The sequence below is a fragment of the Protobothrops mucrosquamatus genome, unplaced genomic scaffold, assembly GCF_001527695.2.
Source record: "Protobothrops mucrosquamatus isolate PMUCROS unplaced genomic scaffold, P.Mucros_1.0 scaffold963, whole genome shotgun sequence".
In the NCBI taxonomy this organism is placed as follows: domain Eukaryota; kingdom Metazoa; phylum Chordata; class Lepidosauria; order Squamata; family Viperidae; genus Protobothrops; species Protobothrops mucrosquamatus.
This window is the reverse complement of record NW_015387207.1, coordinates 24,332-40,181: the sequence shown is the minus strand read 5'-3', so window position 1 is coordinate 40,181 and position 15,850 is coordinate 24,332. Positions and strand designations below refer to the sequence as shown.

Here is a 15,850-nt window from a genome sequence, read left to right as displayed (position 1 = left end):
ACGGAGCGGTGGTTGAGCTGTGGGAATTTGGCTTGCTGAATCGGAGGCTTCGCAGGAAAGGCGACGGATGCGCTAGGTTTGGTGAAGAGAGTTCTCATCGCACAGGTTGTTCTGGGTCAGTGGTGGTGAACCTATGGCACGGGTGCCAGAGGCGGCACTCAGAGCCCTCTCTGTGGGCACACGCGTCGTCGCCCCAGTCCTAGGCCTTCAGCTGGGTTTTATAAAACCTTTTCACTTTAGGCTTCCGCCACCGTGTGCAACAACAACAACAAAAGGTTCAATCAGTCAATTTCAACTCGTGGGAAAAAAAGTTCTTGCAAAGTTGGAATTGATTGATTGAACTTTTTAGTCCCACCCAGTCTGCTGTTACCACTGCAGCCACGCCCACCCAATTGACCACGCCCACCCAATTGGCCACACCCATCCAATGGGCCACACCCACCCGGCACTCGACGATGCATAAGTGGGTTTTGGGTTGCAGTTTGGGCACTCGGTCTCTAAAAGGTTCGCCATCACTGTTCTGAGTTGTGGTTCACATCCCAATAATAACACTTTTTTGGGAGGATGTTCGGATTTACCTCTAGTCTAGACCTTTTCATAACTCCTTTGGGGAACTGAAAACTGAAACATGTCCAGACCTGACTCATCAAACATTAAGGCCTTTCACTTCTGCAAGGGACCTCTTTTCCTTATTATAATCTGAAATCTTCTCCCATCCTCCCCCCCAAATAGCCCCTATTTTAAAGGATTGGGAAGCCTTGAGGGGGGAGGTGCTCTTTTCAAGGAATTGCCAGTTTCCTGGATACCTCAGCCCTTAATTAAAGGCAAGCTACGTTGTGTTTTGTTTGGAGTACTCTAGCCCAGGGGTCTGCAACCTTGACAACTTTTAAGACTTGTGGACTTCAGCACCCAGAATTCCTCAGCCAGCTATGCTGGGAGCTGAAGTCCACAAGTCTTAAAGTTGTCAAGGTTGCAGATCCCTGCTCTAGCCCATTTATAAAGAATCATAGGGCTGGAAGGGACCTTGGGGATCTTCTAGTTCAGCCCACTGCCCTAGTCAGGAATCCAATCCAGGGATTGTCCAATCTCTTCTTAAAAACCTCCAGTGATGGAGCACCCACAATTCTGACAGGCAAACTGTTCCACTCATTAATTGTTCTCGCTGTCAGGGAATTCCTCCTTATTTCCAGGTTGCATCTCCCTCTGATGAGCTTCCACCTATTGCTTCTGGCCCTGCCCTCAGGTGCTTTGGAGAATAAATCAATGCCCTCTTCCCTGTGGCAGCCATTCAAGTATTGAGATACTGTTATTTTGTTTCCCCGAAGCTTTCCTTAGCACAAACATATCTAGCTCCTTCAGCCGTTCATGTGGTTTAGCCCCTTATCCTCTTTATGGCTCTTCTCTGCACGCTTTTTAAGACCCAGTGTCTTTTTTGTATCTTGTCAGCTCACCTGAGAAATGCAGCTATTCCATGAAAAATTTACCAATTTGCTCCTTCTTGCATATTCACACAGCCACTAAACCCTCTAGGCAGTTAGTGACCTGGCTCATTGACATGTCTGTTGCCAAACATGTTATCCGAGTTAAGAGGTGCTATCGTTCTGTAGCAGGAACCAAATTTCAAACCTAAGATTAGTCACATCTTTATTCACCGAAGTCTCCTTAACCAGATCAAGCCACGACCTTGCAAATGCTAAGTGTGGTCAGAGTTAGCTTGGTTAATTTCTTGCAATTAGCTCATTTGGCTGTTTTATAGATCAGCGCCATTTGCAAGCCCAGAAGAGTTGATTTGGGATGTTGTGTGAACGCAATCTCTGTCATGTTAACTACAAATGACTGATATCCTGAGTAAGGTGTTGTGTAAACCACAAACCACAGATAAAGAGCCAAAGAAAATAAAGCTGGAAATGGATTGTCATGAACCAAGCAGAGAAGTTTGATGTCGCATGAATATTCCCAGCCTGTTTTTGCTCCACTGCATGACTAAAGTATCCATTAGTTTTAACTTTTTGTTGAACTACAGATCCCAGCAGCCCCAACCACAAATGAGATGGCGACTAATGAGACATGTTGAGTTGTATTTTAACAACATCTGGAAGGCCACAGGATTCCCCACACCTGGTCTAGGAGAAACAATGCTTCAAATAGAAGTACCAGTTTCTACATGGAACTGTACAAGACTTTTGTTGTTGTTAGTTGCGAAGTCGTGTCCGACCCATCGCGACCCCATGGACAACGTTCCTCCAGGCCTTCCTGTCCTCTGCCATCTTCTGGAGTCCATTTAAGCTCATGCCTCCTGCTTCAGTGACTCCATCCAGCCACCTCATTCTCTGTCGTCCCCTTCTTCTATTGCCCTCCATCTTTCCCAGCATCAGGCTCTTCTCCAGTGAGTCCTTCCTTCTCATTAGGTGGCCAAAGGACTTGAGTTTCAACTTCAGGATCTGGCCTTCTAAAGAGCAGTCAGGGTTGATCTCTAGGACTGACCGGTTTGATCGGCTTGCAGTCCAGGGGACTCGCAGGAGTCTTCTCCAGCACCATAGTTCAAAGGCCTCCATTCTTTGGCGCTCAGCCTTATGGTCCAACTTTCACAGCCATACATTGCAACTGGGAAAACCATGGACTTGACTATACGTACCTTTGTTGGCAGGGTGATGTCTCTGCTTTATAGTAAGCCTATCCAGACTCAAAAGATGGTTTAAACGTATTGCATGCAACAGGTCGTTTTTCTTCCTTTCGGAGCAAGCAAATTTTAATATAGTAGTTGTGTTCATGTAGCATGGATATCTAAAGTTGACCAGGGGTGTCAGACTGCCGGCCCACGGGCTGGATGTGTCATGCCGAAACTGCACCCACCCCATTGTCGGCAATGGAAAAAAAGTCACGATACATCACACGACATGGCGAGTTTGATCAATTGTCCTGATTTTCTGGTTTTGCATCGAATGATTTAAAAAGAACACGCTTGGAATAGGCTTGCCGAATACACTTTGATATAGAGAGGTATCTAATTTGTGATTGTTATATGAGCCCAGAATGTGCCCCATTTCTAAGGATAGCATCATTTCTTACCCAATTATAAAATTCAGCCTCAGTAATGCTGGCTATGCACAAAAAGGCAGGTTGTTATTTGAGCATCCTTAGACATCTGCACTCACATTTGTTAGTTGGGAATAAATGTAGTTTCCACCTTTCCTGTTAATTTAGGCATTTCATCACCAAGTTTAAAAAAAAAAAAAAGACATTCAACTGCAGAACCTGTTCCCCAAAACCCAGTTTGTATTTTATTCTTCTTTCATTTCCATGTCTCTTTCGTATCCATTTTTGAATCAGAGGACCAACCAAAGGAGGCGAAGACCAGTAATTGCAGGCTGAGTACAGCAAATACACTTTGCGAGCACAGGATGAATTGAACACAAGGGGATAATGTGTGCAGCTGAGAGAGGCATTTTGTTAAGTCTAAGACTGGTCTTCAGAGGTTGGTTGTCAGGGAAGGAAGTATTTCCTCAGAGTTACGACATGCCTAGACATGTCTTTAACAGGCAAATGAGCCTTCAAAGTTACTATTCCACAGGATTCACTTATATAGCACAGTCTATCGCAGGGGTGACAAAACTGCCAGCCCATGGGCTGGTTGCATCACACGGAGCTCCAGCAATGCAAAAAAAGTCACAACTGCCAGCCCATGGGCTGGTTGCATCACACGGAGCTCCAGCAATGCAAAAAAGGTCACAATACGTTGCGACACTTCACGTGACGCGGAGAGTTTGACACCCGTGGTCTATCACCTCCAGCAAGGATCAAACTCTTATGCTGGGCCAGTCTGTAAATGCACTTCCCTTGAAGAATGTACTGGAGCAACGGTATAATGAAGCAGTTAGTCGAAGAGTGCCTGGCTGAGGAATTCTGGGAATTGAAGTCCACAAGTCATAAACAGGCCAAGTTTGAAGACCCCTGCTCTAGGTGCTGCAGCCCCCAGGCTCAGCCTCTTGAGAATCTGAGGGACCCCCGTGTCGATTAACCTCTGCTCTCCAAGCTTGCCTTTGGGAGTTAACCGTGCTTGTGTGTGCTCCTGTTTGTGCTTCAGGTTCTGGGGAGGCCAGGATTCAGCACTGCTGACAAGGAACGCCGAACTGGCAGCATCGGGGCCAAGCAGCTTATACACATTACGAATCTCTGGCTGCTTTGATGGAATTTTTAGAATAGAAATGAATTCGGTTTGCGCCAATCCTACTGTTCTATTTGGAACAAAATCAAAGGATTGTACACGGTTGAGGACTGGCCATCAGATTTCAGCCGTGCTGTTTTTGGAATGCTGATAGGATGTATGCAGCCTGTTGTCCATTCCTAGTCTAGGACAATGTTTCTCAAACAAAAGCAATTTTAGGTGGTGTGACCGTCAACTCCCAGAATTCCCCAGCCAGCCATGCCACACATCTGGAAGTTGCTGCAGTTGAGAAACACTGGGGTAGGGAAATTGACTGAATGAAAACTGGGTATTTTCCAAGTTATTGTACAAAAGAGAAAAAGGAAGACCAATGATACGTCTTGCATATTTAGTAGTGTTGCCATCAAACCTGACTGAATCACACTGAGGCTTCCAGATGCCAACAAAATCACACTGAGGCTTCCAGATGCCAACAAATGACCAAATCCAGATGAATAACAATTAACCTCTTCAGAAACCCACATGCTCCCACCCAATGCAGCACAGTAGTCCCAATCTTCAGGTTTCTTCCAAAAGAGTGATATCCAGTGCCCAAATATAGAAAGTCCACGGAGAGAAGATTACACAATGGCAAATTAAACAATGTAAAATTTTATTCACATTTATTTCCTAGTGGAAACAATTCATTTGCCTGGAAGAATGATGCCATCGTACTGCAAGGAGAAAAAAAGAAATTGGATCAGGTATAAACAAGGCAAGCTCTGCTTCAAACATGTAAGATCCCTCACATTCTATTTTTTCCAGATGTATAAGCTGTGCCTGAACACACAGCAGGTTCAAACCAGTTCAACGTTCACCCATCCCATCCCTCTCTAGCCCCAACTTCCAAGTATGTGTGAATGTATGTACAATCTCACAAAATGGACTCAAAAAGGCTGAAGCTTGTAAAATATTTTTCTGACACTTTATTCTGGACTGAGGCCTAAAAAGATGAATAATTAATTGGAGACTGTCTTCAAAGGCTCTATTTGCTCGACCCATCCAACTATTTAAAATAGTTTTACTCAACCCATCCAACTATTTAAAATTTTCCTTGTGCAATTAGGTTGCTGGAAAAAAAAGAGGGCCTCATGAACGAGGTGCATTAAAGAACAAGTCTTCTCACATGGAAGCATGTGTGAAATACAATGTCCCTGGATATTCCGCATGACAATAGATGCATAATTAAAACTACATAAACTACAATTTGCTGTAACATGTGAAGCATATGCCCTTCTCTTACATTTGTTTTAATAATAATAATAATAATAATAATAATAATAATAATAATAATAATAATAATAATAATAATAATAATAATAATAATAATAATAATAATAATAAAGTTGGAAGGGACCTTGGAGGTTATCTAGTCCAACTCCCTGCTCGGGCAGGAAACCCTACACCATTTCAGACAAATGGCTGTCCAGTCTCTTCTTAAAAACTTCCAGTGTTGGAACATTCACCGCTTCTTAACTAAGATCTCTCTTAATTAAGGACTGGTAGATGCTAACAATTCAGGATAGCCCTCCAAAACTATTCAATCCAACAAAACCGCTAAAAGAGAAATTTACTACCCAGTTCTACTGAAAGACAGGTGGTCCTCAACTTATGGCGGCAGTTGGGACCAGAATTTCCATGGCTACGCACATCTGCAAAGTGTGACTGCATCATCGCAGTCCCAGCTGCTGTTATTAACTGAATTGCAGTCATAAAGCAAAGCAACTTCCTTTCGGCTTCCCACAACCAAAGTTAGTGGAGAAGCCAACACGAAGTTGCAAATCCTAAGCCGGCAGGTAGGTAAGTGGTTACTCCCAATTGGGGGGGGGGAGGGAGTGTGCAAAGAGCTGGAGAGGTGTGAGACATCCCAACAACCAGTGAACTTCCCTGCTGGCTTCCTCACTGAAGCCAGCAGGGAAGGTCACTGATCTTGATCACATGACTGCAGGGCATCACAACTGATTGTAAATGCAAAGGGCCTCCACCAAGTCAAGGTCAGGTCACTGCGGGGGTGCTGGAATGGCCAAAAATCTGAGGACTGGTCACAACTCCCCCCCTCTTTGTGCAACACTACTGTAACTTTGACCAACCTCCGTACAAATGGTCATAGGTAATAATAATAATAAAGTTGGAAGGGACCTTGGAGGTCATCAAGTCCAACTCCCTGCTATGGCAGGTAACCCTACACCATCTCAGACAAATGGCTGTCCAATCTCTTCTTAAAAACTTCCAGTGTTGGAGCATTCACCGCTTCTGGAGGCAGGTTGTTCCACTGGTTAATTGTTCTAACTGTCAGGAAGTTTCTCCTTAGTTCTAGGTTGCTTCTCTCCTTGATGAGTTTCCATCCATTGCTTCTTGTCCTGCCTTCAGGTGGCTTTGGAGAATAGCTTGACTCCCTCTTCTTTGGGGCAGCCCCTGAGATATTGGAACACTGCTATCATGTCCCCCCTCGTCCTTCTCTTCATTAAACTAGGTGGAGAACTCCCGGTATACTTTTGGCGTTCCTCACTAGGATAGGGGAGGCAATGGGTTGCATATGCTGGATTAGAGATGTGCCTGGCAAACAGCTGGAACTACAATTCCCAGCATTCCTGGGCGGCATGACTCTCCCGCATTGCATCTGGGAATTCTCACTGCATCCCTGCGAAGGGCACCAGATGGGGAAGGCTGGCTTAAGGAATGCCTGCCCCCCCAATTTAAAAACCAACAGAGCAGACCAACCACAGTCCTTTTCAAACGCTTGTGTGTGGTGGTTAAAAACTGCACTGATGTACCTTTTGTTGAAACCAGCGCATGGCCTCCTCTTTGCTGATTCTATGCTTGGCCCCGATGCTGCCGGTTCGGCGTTTCTTGTCAGCAATGCTGAATCCTGGCCTCCCCAGAACCTGAAGCAAGAGGAGTAGCACACACAAGCATGGTTAACTCCTAAAGGCAAGCTTCAGGAAAGCTTTTCAGACACACTCCCAGTAGTTCAAAGGGAGTAACTCATAACTAGCAAAGCGCTGAAAGTAAACTTGGCAACAGAAATTTTGGAGAGCAAGAGGTTAATCAACATGGGGGTCCCTCAGATTCTGAGGCTGAGCCTGTGGCACCTAGAGCAGGGGTCTTCAAACTTGGCCCTTTTATGACTTGTGGACTTCAACTCCCAGAATTCCTGAGCCAGCCATGCTGAGGGGAAAGGGAGAGGTTTCCATGCTGAGCCATGCTGGCTCAGGAATTCTGGGAGTTGAAGTCCACAAGTCATAAAAGGGCCAAGTTTGAAGACCCCTGGCCTAGAGTGTTCAACCTGGGATACAGAACAGCTACAGCTTTAAAGACCTTAACAATGAAGAAGTGAAAGGGGTCCCTGAAAGATACAAGCTACATACTAATCTATTTAACAGTTATGGCAAAGCTTAAAGCTCCACGGAAGGAAGAAAAATTATAAGCACCCCCCAAATAAATGAAATGAGCTGTTCACAGGATAATCCTAGCTGGAACAGATCAGGGATCAATTCTTATTAGGGTTTCTAAAACATCATACAGACTTAATCCGTTCTCTTTTTTTAATGTGGTGAAAAACAAGTCATATGACAAAACGCCCATCAACTATAAAAACCCTGGAAATGAAAGCTATAAATATCATAACCAGGAAACTAGTATCAAGCCTCCTAGAAATATCTTTAAAAAAAAACCAGCACATATATCAAAGGTAAGCAAATGTCCTCTGGATGCTATATTGTGGCTGCTAGGAATCGGGAGCTCCAAACATCTGGAAAGCACCAGGTTGTTAACATCTGCAACAGTGTTTCACTCAATACAAATGCTAGTTTCATTCTTATGTGAATCAAACCACGAACAAAATGAAATCAACAAACTCCCACTTATTCTAAAATTGATTCAGTTCTTTCTGGGTGCAACAGTAATGATGACATTCTTCCTGGTCCCGCTTCTCAATTTATTATCTGTATATCTGTCAAGCCAGATAGAGGAGTGAAATTCCAGCTAAACTGATTTACTGTTTATGCTATGCACAGGAATCTACTCAAAGGTTAACACTGTTTTGGTCCTAGATTAGGTGAAAGGAATTCAAGAGTTAGTTGTTTGTGGCTATATAGCGACTCTAAGCGGATTCCTCTTTTGACCTTGTCCCCAGGTTCTGCCACCGCTTCTGCTACCCGATTCCCTGCAATACACTCCTGACTTAATTCTCACACGTATTTAGACTGAGACAGAATTCTTCAACCCCAAATCTGGTAATAAAATAGAAGACTCAAAGCTTTCTCCGTGCAGTGTAGCTGTTTGGGGAATTCTGGGAATTGAGATCCATGCATCTTCAAGTTGCTGAAGTTGAGGAACACTCAATTAAATCATAAAAGTCTTCTCTCCAGATGTTATCGGGGCATGGAGCCAGAAGGCAAGATGAGTCGTGTGTCATTCCAGTTACCTACATTTAATATTATAGACCAAAATCTTTATCTCTGTTTTGGTTCATGTATGCTTCAAGTACGCCAGCTGCAACATTTTGTCAGTTTCCCCATTTTTTTAGGATAGCAATCCCCTTTCAGTTTATGAGAACGGGCCAAGCATCGCTGCTGTCACTGCAGTGCTAGAAAGGGCCCAAACTAGAGTTATACAATACCAAAATGTAAGAATGTAGAAGTTTAAGCTAAATATACAAACCACATAGAAGTCCAAGCCATAGATGCCAATACTGGGATCATATTTAATTCCCAAGTCAATGTGTTCTTGGATCCCAAATCCAAAATTGCCAGTGTCAGAGAAGTTATTCTTTCTCAGCTCATATTCTCGCACCTGGAATAATGACATTAGTTTAGATCTCTACCCTTCCAAATTCCATGTCTTAGAAAAGTGATTAGCAGCGGCTTGCCTTCAATCCTTTCTCCAAGATCTCTTCAGCTTTTGCCCCACGTACGGTGCAGTGAACAGCAATCTTCTCATTTCTCCTGATCCCAAAAGACCGGACGGTGTATCGAGCTGCAAAACAAACCCAGTTTTATAAGATGTTTTGAAATCAGATAAAATAAGCAGAAAACAAACTTCAGCAAACATACAAAAACAAATTGGAAATCCCAAATCCAAGTATCGGTTGAGACCTCCTGAGTCAACAGCTCAGATCTCCCTTAAATCTGCAGCCTTCCAGATGTATGGGATCCTATCCCAAATGTCACCCACTGGGATATCTAACACCAGACTTAGTTCAACACATCTGAAAGGCACCAGGTTGGGGAAGGTCACGGGCGTACCAAATATCTCCCTTCGACCAGTCCGCTCCCACAGAGAGGGCCTCCTTAGGGTACCGTCGGCCAGCCAATGCCGGCTGGCGACCCCCAGGGGGAGAGCCTTCTCTGTGGCAGCTCCTGCCCTCTGGAATGACCTACCCCCCCGACCTACGTACAGTTGCGGACCTGCGCCTCTTCCGCCGAGCCCTGAAAACTCATCTGTTCCATGCGGCCGGCCTGGTGTAGTTTTGATTGGGTTTTGTTAGAGGTTTTATATTTTAGAGCAGGCTTTTATGTAATATTTACTGTGATTTTTATTATTGCCTGTTCACCGCCCTGAGTCCCGTAAGGGAGATAGGGCGGTATATAAACTTGAATAATAAATAAATAAATAAAATATTTCAGGACAAAAAGAAGCTTTGTATAATTAAGTGCTTTAAAGCTCAAAGTATTTCCAGCTCAATTGTTATTGGAAAAACAAAACAAAACTAGTGTATTCTTGGCAGTGCTGACATAATGAGATTGTAGGCTCAGATGGAAAAGCAGCAAAGGCTGTCTTTGTGCATTTTTCCTCACTGGACAGAAAACGGACTGGCCTGTTCATTACATTCCCTGCTTATTCCCAGTGGCTCAAAGTGGATAGAAGTGAATACAACAATTCAGCGGCAAATTTATTTTAAAGAAATAAATAAAGGTACGTGGTATGCTATCCTCAATAATACAAGTAAGCTGGCTTGAATCCTGCTCCCATTTTTAAAAGAGGTCAAGCCCTCATTGTTGAAAAGATGTCTGGAAATGAGACTGGCAGTTGAAAGTATCCTGTGTTGGACCCTGGGCCCCAGTATTCATCTATCAAAATTATTTACGCTGCCTTTTGGAATAACAATTGTCCCAAGGCAGCTTACAAGCTACGTATACAGAAGATGGTAGAGGACAGGAAGGCCTGGAGGAACGTTGTCCATGGGGTTGCGATGGGTCGGACACGACTTCGCAACTAACAACAACAAATACAATTTGAAGATGTAAAATACATTTTATACAGTTAAATAAAAACTGGGCATTGTAAAAAATAAATGCAACATGTGGATTCTAGTAAATTAACCCAATTTGGAGGTCTACAGACCTGTGAGGTGCTTTAGCCTGTTTCTTGATTTCTGACAAGGGAGGCATCTGAGCCTAAGTCAAAAGGTTTATTTACACCAGATCATGACGCTAAACAAAGTCCTCACAGCATGACCACCCCAAATATTTGGAATCTCATAGAGCAGTGATGGCGAACCTTTTAGAGACCGAGTGCCCAAACTGCAACCCAAAACCCACTTATGCATCGTCGAGTGCTGGGTGGGTGTGGCCAATTGGGTGGGCGTGGCCACAGTGGTAACGGCAGACTGGGGGGGGGGACTAAAAAGTTCAATCAATCAATTCCAACTTTGCAAGAATTTTTTTTTTCCCGCGAGAAGTTGAAATTGACAGATTGAACTTTTTTTTTTTTGCACACGGCGGCGGAGGCCTAAAACGAAAAGGTTTTATAAAACCCAGCTGAAGGCCTAGGATTGGGGTGACGGCGCGTGTGCCCACAGAGAGGGCTCTGAGTGCCGCCTCTGGCACCCGTGCCATGGGTTCGCCACCACTGTCATAGAGGAAAACCTCAAATGATTCTGGAGTCATTTTCACGACTCTTTGTGTTCTACAATAATCTTGCCCAACCCAGGGCTAAATCAAAGCTCCTACCACCAGCTTGGTGAAGGCTGGCGATTCAACGAAGGCTGGTAGTTGAACGAAGAAGAGGCTAATCAGAAGGCTGCTAGTTCTTGTAGCTCAGTCGACGCCTTTGACCAAATTTACCTTTTGAGAAGACGGGGGTCTGTCCTGTGAGCTGCTCCAACACTTTGGCTGCTCGCGTCAGCCTGTCCCCACTCTCTCCAACGCAGATGTTCAAGCAGAGTTTGCGAATGCGCAGCTCCCTCATGGGGTTTTCCTTCTCACCCTGGTCTTGTTGCTGCAAAATGGTAGGGGAAAAAAAAAGGGGGTTGTGGTTATGGCAGAAACAGCCCAGTCTTATTCTCATCACATGTACTCTGGAACAAGGAGCAATACATGGAATTGGGTTCGGTTTCTTGAGACTGGCAAGGCTATTTTTGGTTTTATGTTACAAATACAGCATAACACATTAAATCAGGGGTCCCCAATGCCCAGTCCGTGGACCGGTTCCAGGCTGTGGCATGCCAGCAACCAGGCCGTACAAACAAGCAAAGCCCCATCTGTGGGATGCAGGCAACACACAAAACCACGCACTCTCTGGTCTGCGGAAAAATCTCTTTCCACATAATCGGTCCCTGGCGCCCAAAAGGTTGAGGACTTCTGCCTTAAATGCCTCCAAGTGGTTACCCCACTCTTCCTCATAGTACTTTTCAGCTATCGATTATGATTGTAACTCTTGCCTGTTTTTGATCTCTCTAGCTTCAATCTGCCAATCTACCTACTAGTAGGCTAAAGGGAGAGGGAACCACGATTAGTACCAGGTAGGAGTTATTAGCATAGTAGCCAATTCAAAATCGCATAGAAATCCCGGTATTTCGTCTGCACAAATCACACTCTTGATATCGTAGTTAGAATGCAGAGCAGACTTAGAAGCACCACACAGAACAAAGTACTGACTAAATAGCTCCTAAACCTTGGTGTTCCAGTTTCAAAAACTGATTTTCTATTTAATTTGTTGGTAGCTACTTAAAGCAGGGATTTAATGCACTACTAATTTTTAGCTCTAATTACAAGTCACAGGTTAGGGCCCCTGACCCCACTGAATATACCTTGAATAAGAAAAACAATTACAGTGCTGTGTGGAAATTCACAAAGTCCCCATAGTCCCCCACAGTGCAAGTTATGATTTGGTTAGTTTATACCCAAACAGAAATACCACAAGACTGGAGCAATCTAAAAGATGCGTGAATGAAAATAACCTTCGTAACTAGTAATATTAGCACTATTCTTCAAAAATAAAAACAATTAACTCATTAGCTCACGCTTGAATGAATCAACAGGGTGAGATTATAACTCCGTTGCGTAAAATAGGTTTTGGATGCACAAGGCTCCGAGTTCAATTACTGACACCTTCAGCTTTAAAAAGTACAGCTAGACCTCGACTTACAACAGTTTGTATAGTGATCGTTCAAAGTTACAACCACACTGAATAAAGTGACTTATGACCGTTTTTCACACTTTGTTGTTGTTGTTAGTTGCAAAGTCATGTCCGACCCACCGCGACCCCATGGACAACGTTCCTCCAGGCCTTCCTGTCCTCTACCATCTTCTGGAGTCCATTTAAGCTCACGCCTACTGCTTCGGTGACTCCATCCAGCCACCTCCTTCTCTGTCGTCCCCTTCTTCTCTTGCCCTCCATCTTTCCCAGCATCAGGCTCTTCTCCAGGGAGTCCTTCCTTCTCATTAGGTGGCCAGAGTACTTGAGTTTCAACTTCAGGATCTGGCCTTCTAAAGAGCAGTCGGGGTTGATCTCCTTTAGGACTGACCGGTTTGATCGCCTTGCAGTCCAGCGGACTCGCAGGAGTCTTCTCCAGCACCAGAGTTCAAAGGCCTTAATTCTTTGGCGCTCAGCCTTTCTTAGAGTCCAACTTTCACAGCCATACATTGCAGCTGGGAAAACCATGGCCTTGACTATACGCACTTTTGTTGGCAGGGTGATGTCTCTGCTTTTTAGTCTGCTGTCTAGATTTGCCATAGTTTTCCTCCCCAGGAGCAAGCGTCTTTTAATTTCTTGGCTGCAGTCCCCATCTGCAGCGATCTTGGAGCCCAGGAAGATAAAATCTTCCTTAGCAGAGATTTTTAAATTGCATTTCTACACTGCTGTAAACTCCTGTGATATTAAAGTTTTGGCGGAATACAGATTTAATAATACTCCTCTTAACATCAGACTGACATTATAGTTACCAGGCAGTGGGCAATTCGTGCTGGCCATTTGAGAGTTAATTTAACGAAGGACACTTTCCCAAGGCATGATATAATAAGCATTGCATTTCAGACTATCCTCAAGAAGGAGCGACATGGGAGTTAGCCACCAGCTGATCAACCCCTTAACTGAATATACACGTTTTCTAGACTTGCACACACAATCCCACAAAATCCACTACACCACCTCCTAAGCAAAGGCCCTGAGTTCACTGAACCTGCAGGACAAGAAGCCATGGATGGAAACTAACCAAAGAGAGAAGAAACCTAGAACTTAGGAGAAATTTCCTGACAGTTAGAACAATTAACCAGTGGAACAACCTGCCTCCAGAAGCGGTGAATGCTCCAACACTGGAAGTTTTTAAGAAGAGACTTCAATAAGAGTACCTGAAAACAATAAGAGTACCTGAAAGCTAAAAACAGCAAGATATATCTTTAAGAACTATGACACTAATAAATAACAGATAGTATCAGATGGCAGATATAGGATATATCAGGTCTGATTAATAATAAGGAGAAATAAGGAGAAACTTCCTGACAGAATTAACCAGTGGAACAACCTGCCTCCAGAAGCGGTGAAGGCTCCAACACTGGAAGTTTTTAAGAAGAGACTGGACAGCCATTTGTCTGAAATGGTATAGGGTTTCCTGCCTGAGCAGGGGGTTGGACTAGATGACCTCCAAGGTCTCTTCCAACATCATCATCATCATCATCATCTTCATTATTATACTATCCAGAAACACAGACACACCCCGATTAACTTGCTAAACTAAGCTCAGTAGGTCGTAGGAACCCGGCCCCCGTTGTCTTTTAGCTGGAAAAGGCACGGGTAGGCCCAGCAGTTTTGGGACAAGGAAGAAGCGCCTCTCTCGCGGAGGATAAGCTCCACAGGAAGGCCGAGATGGGGAATCAAATCTTTAGCCGGCCTGGACAAGGGGGCCAGTCATTTTTCTACACCCTTTCATCCGCGCAGCAATCTCCGCCGGCCGCTTCCCATAATCCCCTCAAAGGAGGCCCCGACCCTTCCCTGTCCCGCTGGCACAGAGCCCCGGCCGAGAAGCCTCGGATCCGTCAGGATGGAGGTGGATTTAAGGCGGCTCACGGAGCCGCTAGGGCAGAATTACTACTCACCGACATTTTGGAGGCGTGGAAAAGAGCGCGGGAGCTCCGGAAGAGGATCTTAATGCGGCCGGTCAGGCGAAACTGCCATAGAGCCCGAGTCAAGGCAGTGAGTTCGTAAACAGAGGGGTTCCCCTAGAGAGGAGGGATCGACGCCGCACTGCCCTCTGAAGGTAGGGAGAAAGCACTGCACCCTACCCGTCATTTAAAGCCGGGGACCAAGAGGTTCATCCTTGGCGAATTTAAACGGTGTGGACTTCAACTCCCAGAATTCCCCCAACCAGCATTACAGTGGGGCGTTACTAGCTGGGGAAGTCTGGGAGTTGAATTCCGCCCAGCTTAAAGTTGCCACGGTTGAGAAACATTGCTCCAGAGAATAGAATAGAATAGAATAGAATAGAATAGAATAGAATAGAATAGAATAGAATAGAATAGAATAGAAAATATGGAATAGAATAGAATAGAATAGAATAGAATAGAATAGAAAATATGGAATAGAATAGAATAGAAGGGACCTTGGAGGTTTCTAGTCCAGCCCCCTGCTCAAGCAGGAGGACCTATCCCAATGGTGGCGAACCCATGGCACGGGTGCCAGAGGCGGCACTCAGAGCCCTCTCTGTGGGCACGCGCGCCATCGTCCCAGTCCTAGGCCTTCAGCTGGGTTTTATAAAACCTTTTCGCTTTAGGCCTCCACCGCCATGTGCAAAAAAAAAAAAAAGGTTAAATCAATCAATTTCAACTTCTCGCGGGAAAAAAAAAGTTGAAATTGATTGATTGAACTTTTTAGTCCCACCTAGTCTGCCGTTACCACTGCAGCCACACCCACCCAATGGGTCACGCCCACCCAGTTGGCCACACCCACCCAATGGGCCACACCCACCCGGCACTCGACGATGCATAAGAGGGTTTTGGGTTGCAGCTTGGGCACTCAGTCTCTAAAAGGTTCGCCATCACTGACCTATCCCGTCTCAGACAGGTGATTGTCCAATCTCTTTTTAAAAACTTCCAGCGATGCTCCCACGATTTTCATGCTAAGCATCTTTGCTGTTGCCTCTTTTTGACTGGAGCTGCCATAAAATTCACTGGGTGATCTTGAGCCGGTCATCATCTTCCAGTCTAAACCATCTCTTGCTTTCCAGAGATGGCCATCATTTCAGCAGTGTATTTGGGCATTTTTTGAAAGTGAGAATGTATGGTTTTGTCTCTCAACTTCCATCAAATTGGGTAGGGGAAAAAAATCCCACCTGCACATTTTTGCACAACCCCATATGGTGCTTCTCAATCCTCCAGAAGTCTGGAAGACCCATTTGATAGGAGGAGGAAAGAAGAAAAAGAAAGTGAT

At 44.7% G+C, this 15,850-nt stretch overlaps 1 protein-coding gene across 1 annotated transcript; it reads right to left on the bottom strand.

The window, feature by feature from the left end:
• Positions 1 to 4,539: 4,539 nt before the first annotated feature.
• On the bottom strand, positions 4,540 to 14,572 carry RPL11 (ribosomal protein L11). Its single transcript, XM_015819646.1, has 6 exons — positions 14,521 to 14,572; positions 11,272 to 11,425; positions 9,075 to 9,181; positions 8,867 to 8,998; positions 6,979 to 7,089; positions 4,540 to 4,878 (listed from the first exon to the last, which is right to left on the bottom strand). The coding sequence occupies exons 1-6, from the start codon at positions 14,524 to 14,526 to the stop codon at positions 4,849 to 4,851; spliced, it is 540 nt and encodes a 179-aa protein (XP_015675132.1). The 5' UTR covers positions 14,527 to 14,572; the 3' UTR covers positions 4,540 to 4,848.
• Positions 14,573 to 15,850: the final 1,278 nt, after the last annotated feature.

Bases quoted from the DNA above. Each gene is read 5' to 3' on its own strand.
- RPL11 (XM_015819646.1), bottom strand. The intron at 9,182-11,271 runs GTAAATTTGGTC...TTTGTTTTGCAG, and splicing joins GACCCCCGTCTTCTCAAAAG to CTCGATACACCGTCCGGTCT. The intron at 8,999-9,074 runs GCAAGCCGCTGC...TCATTATTCCAG, and splicing joins TCTTGGAGAAAGGATTGAAG to GTGCGAGAATATGAGCTGAG.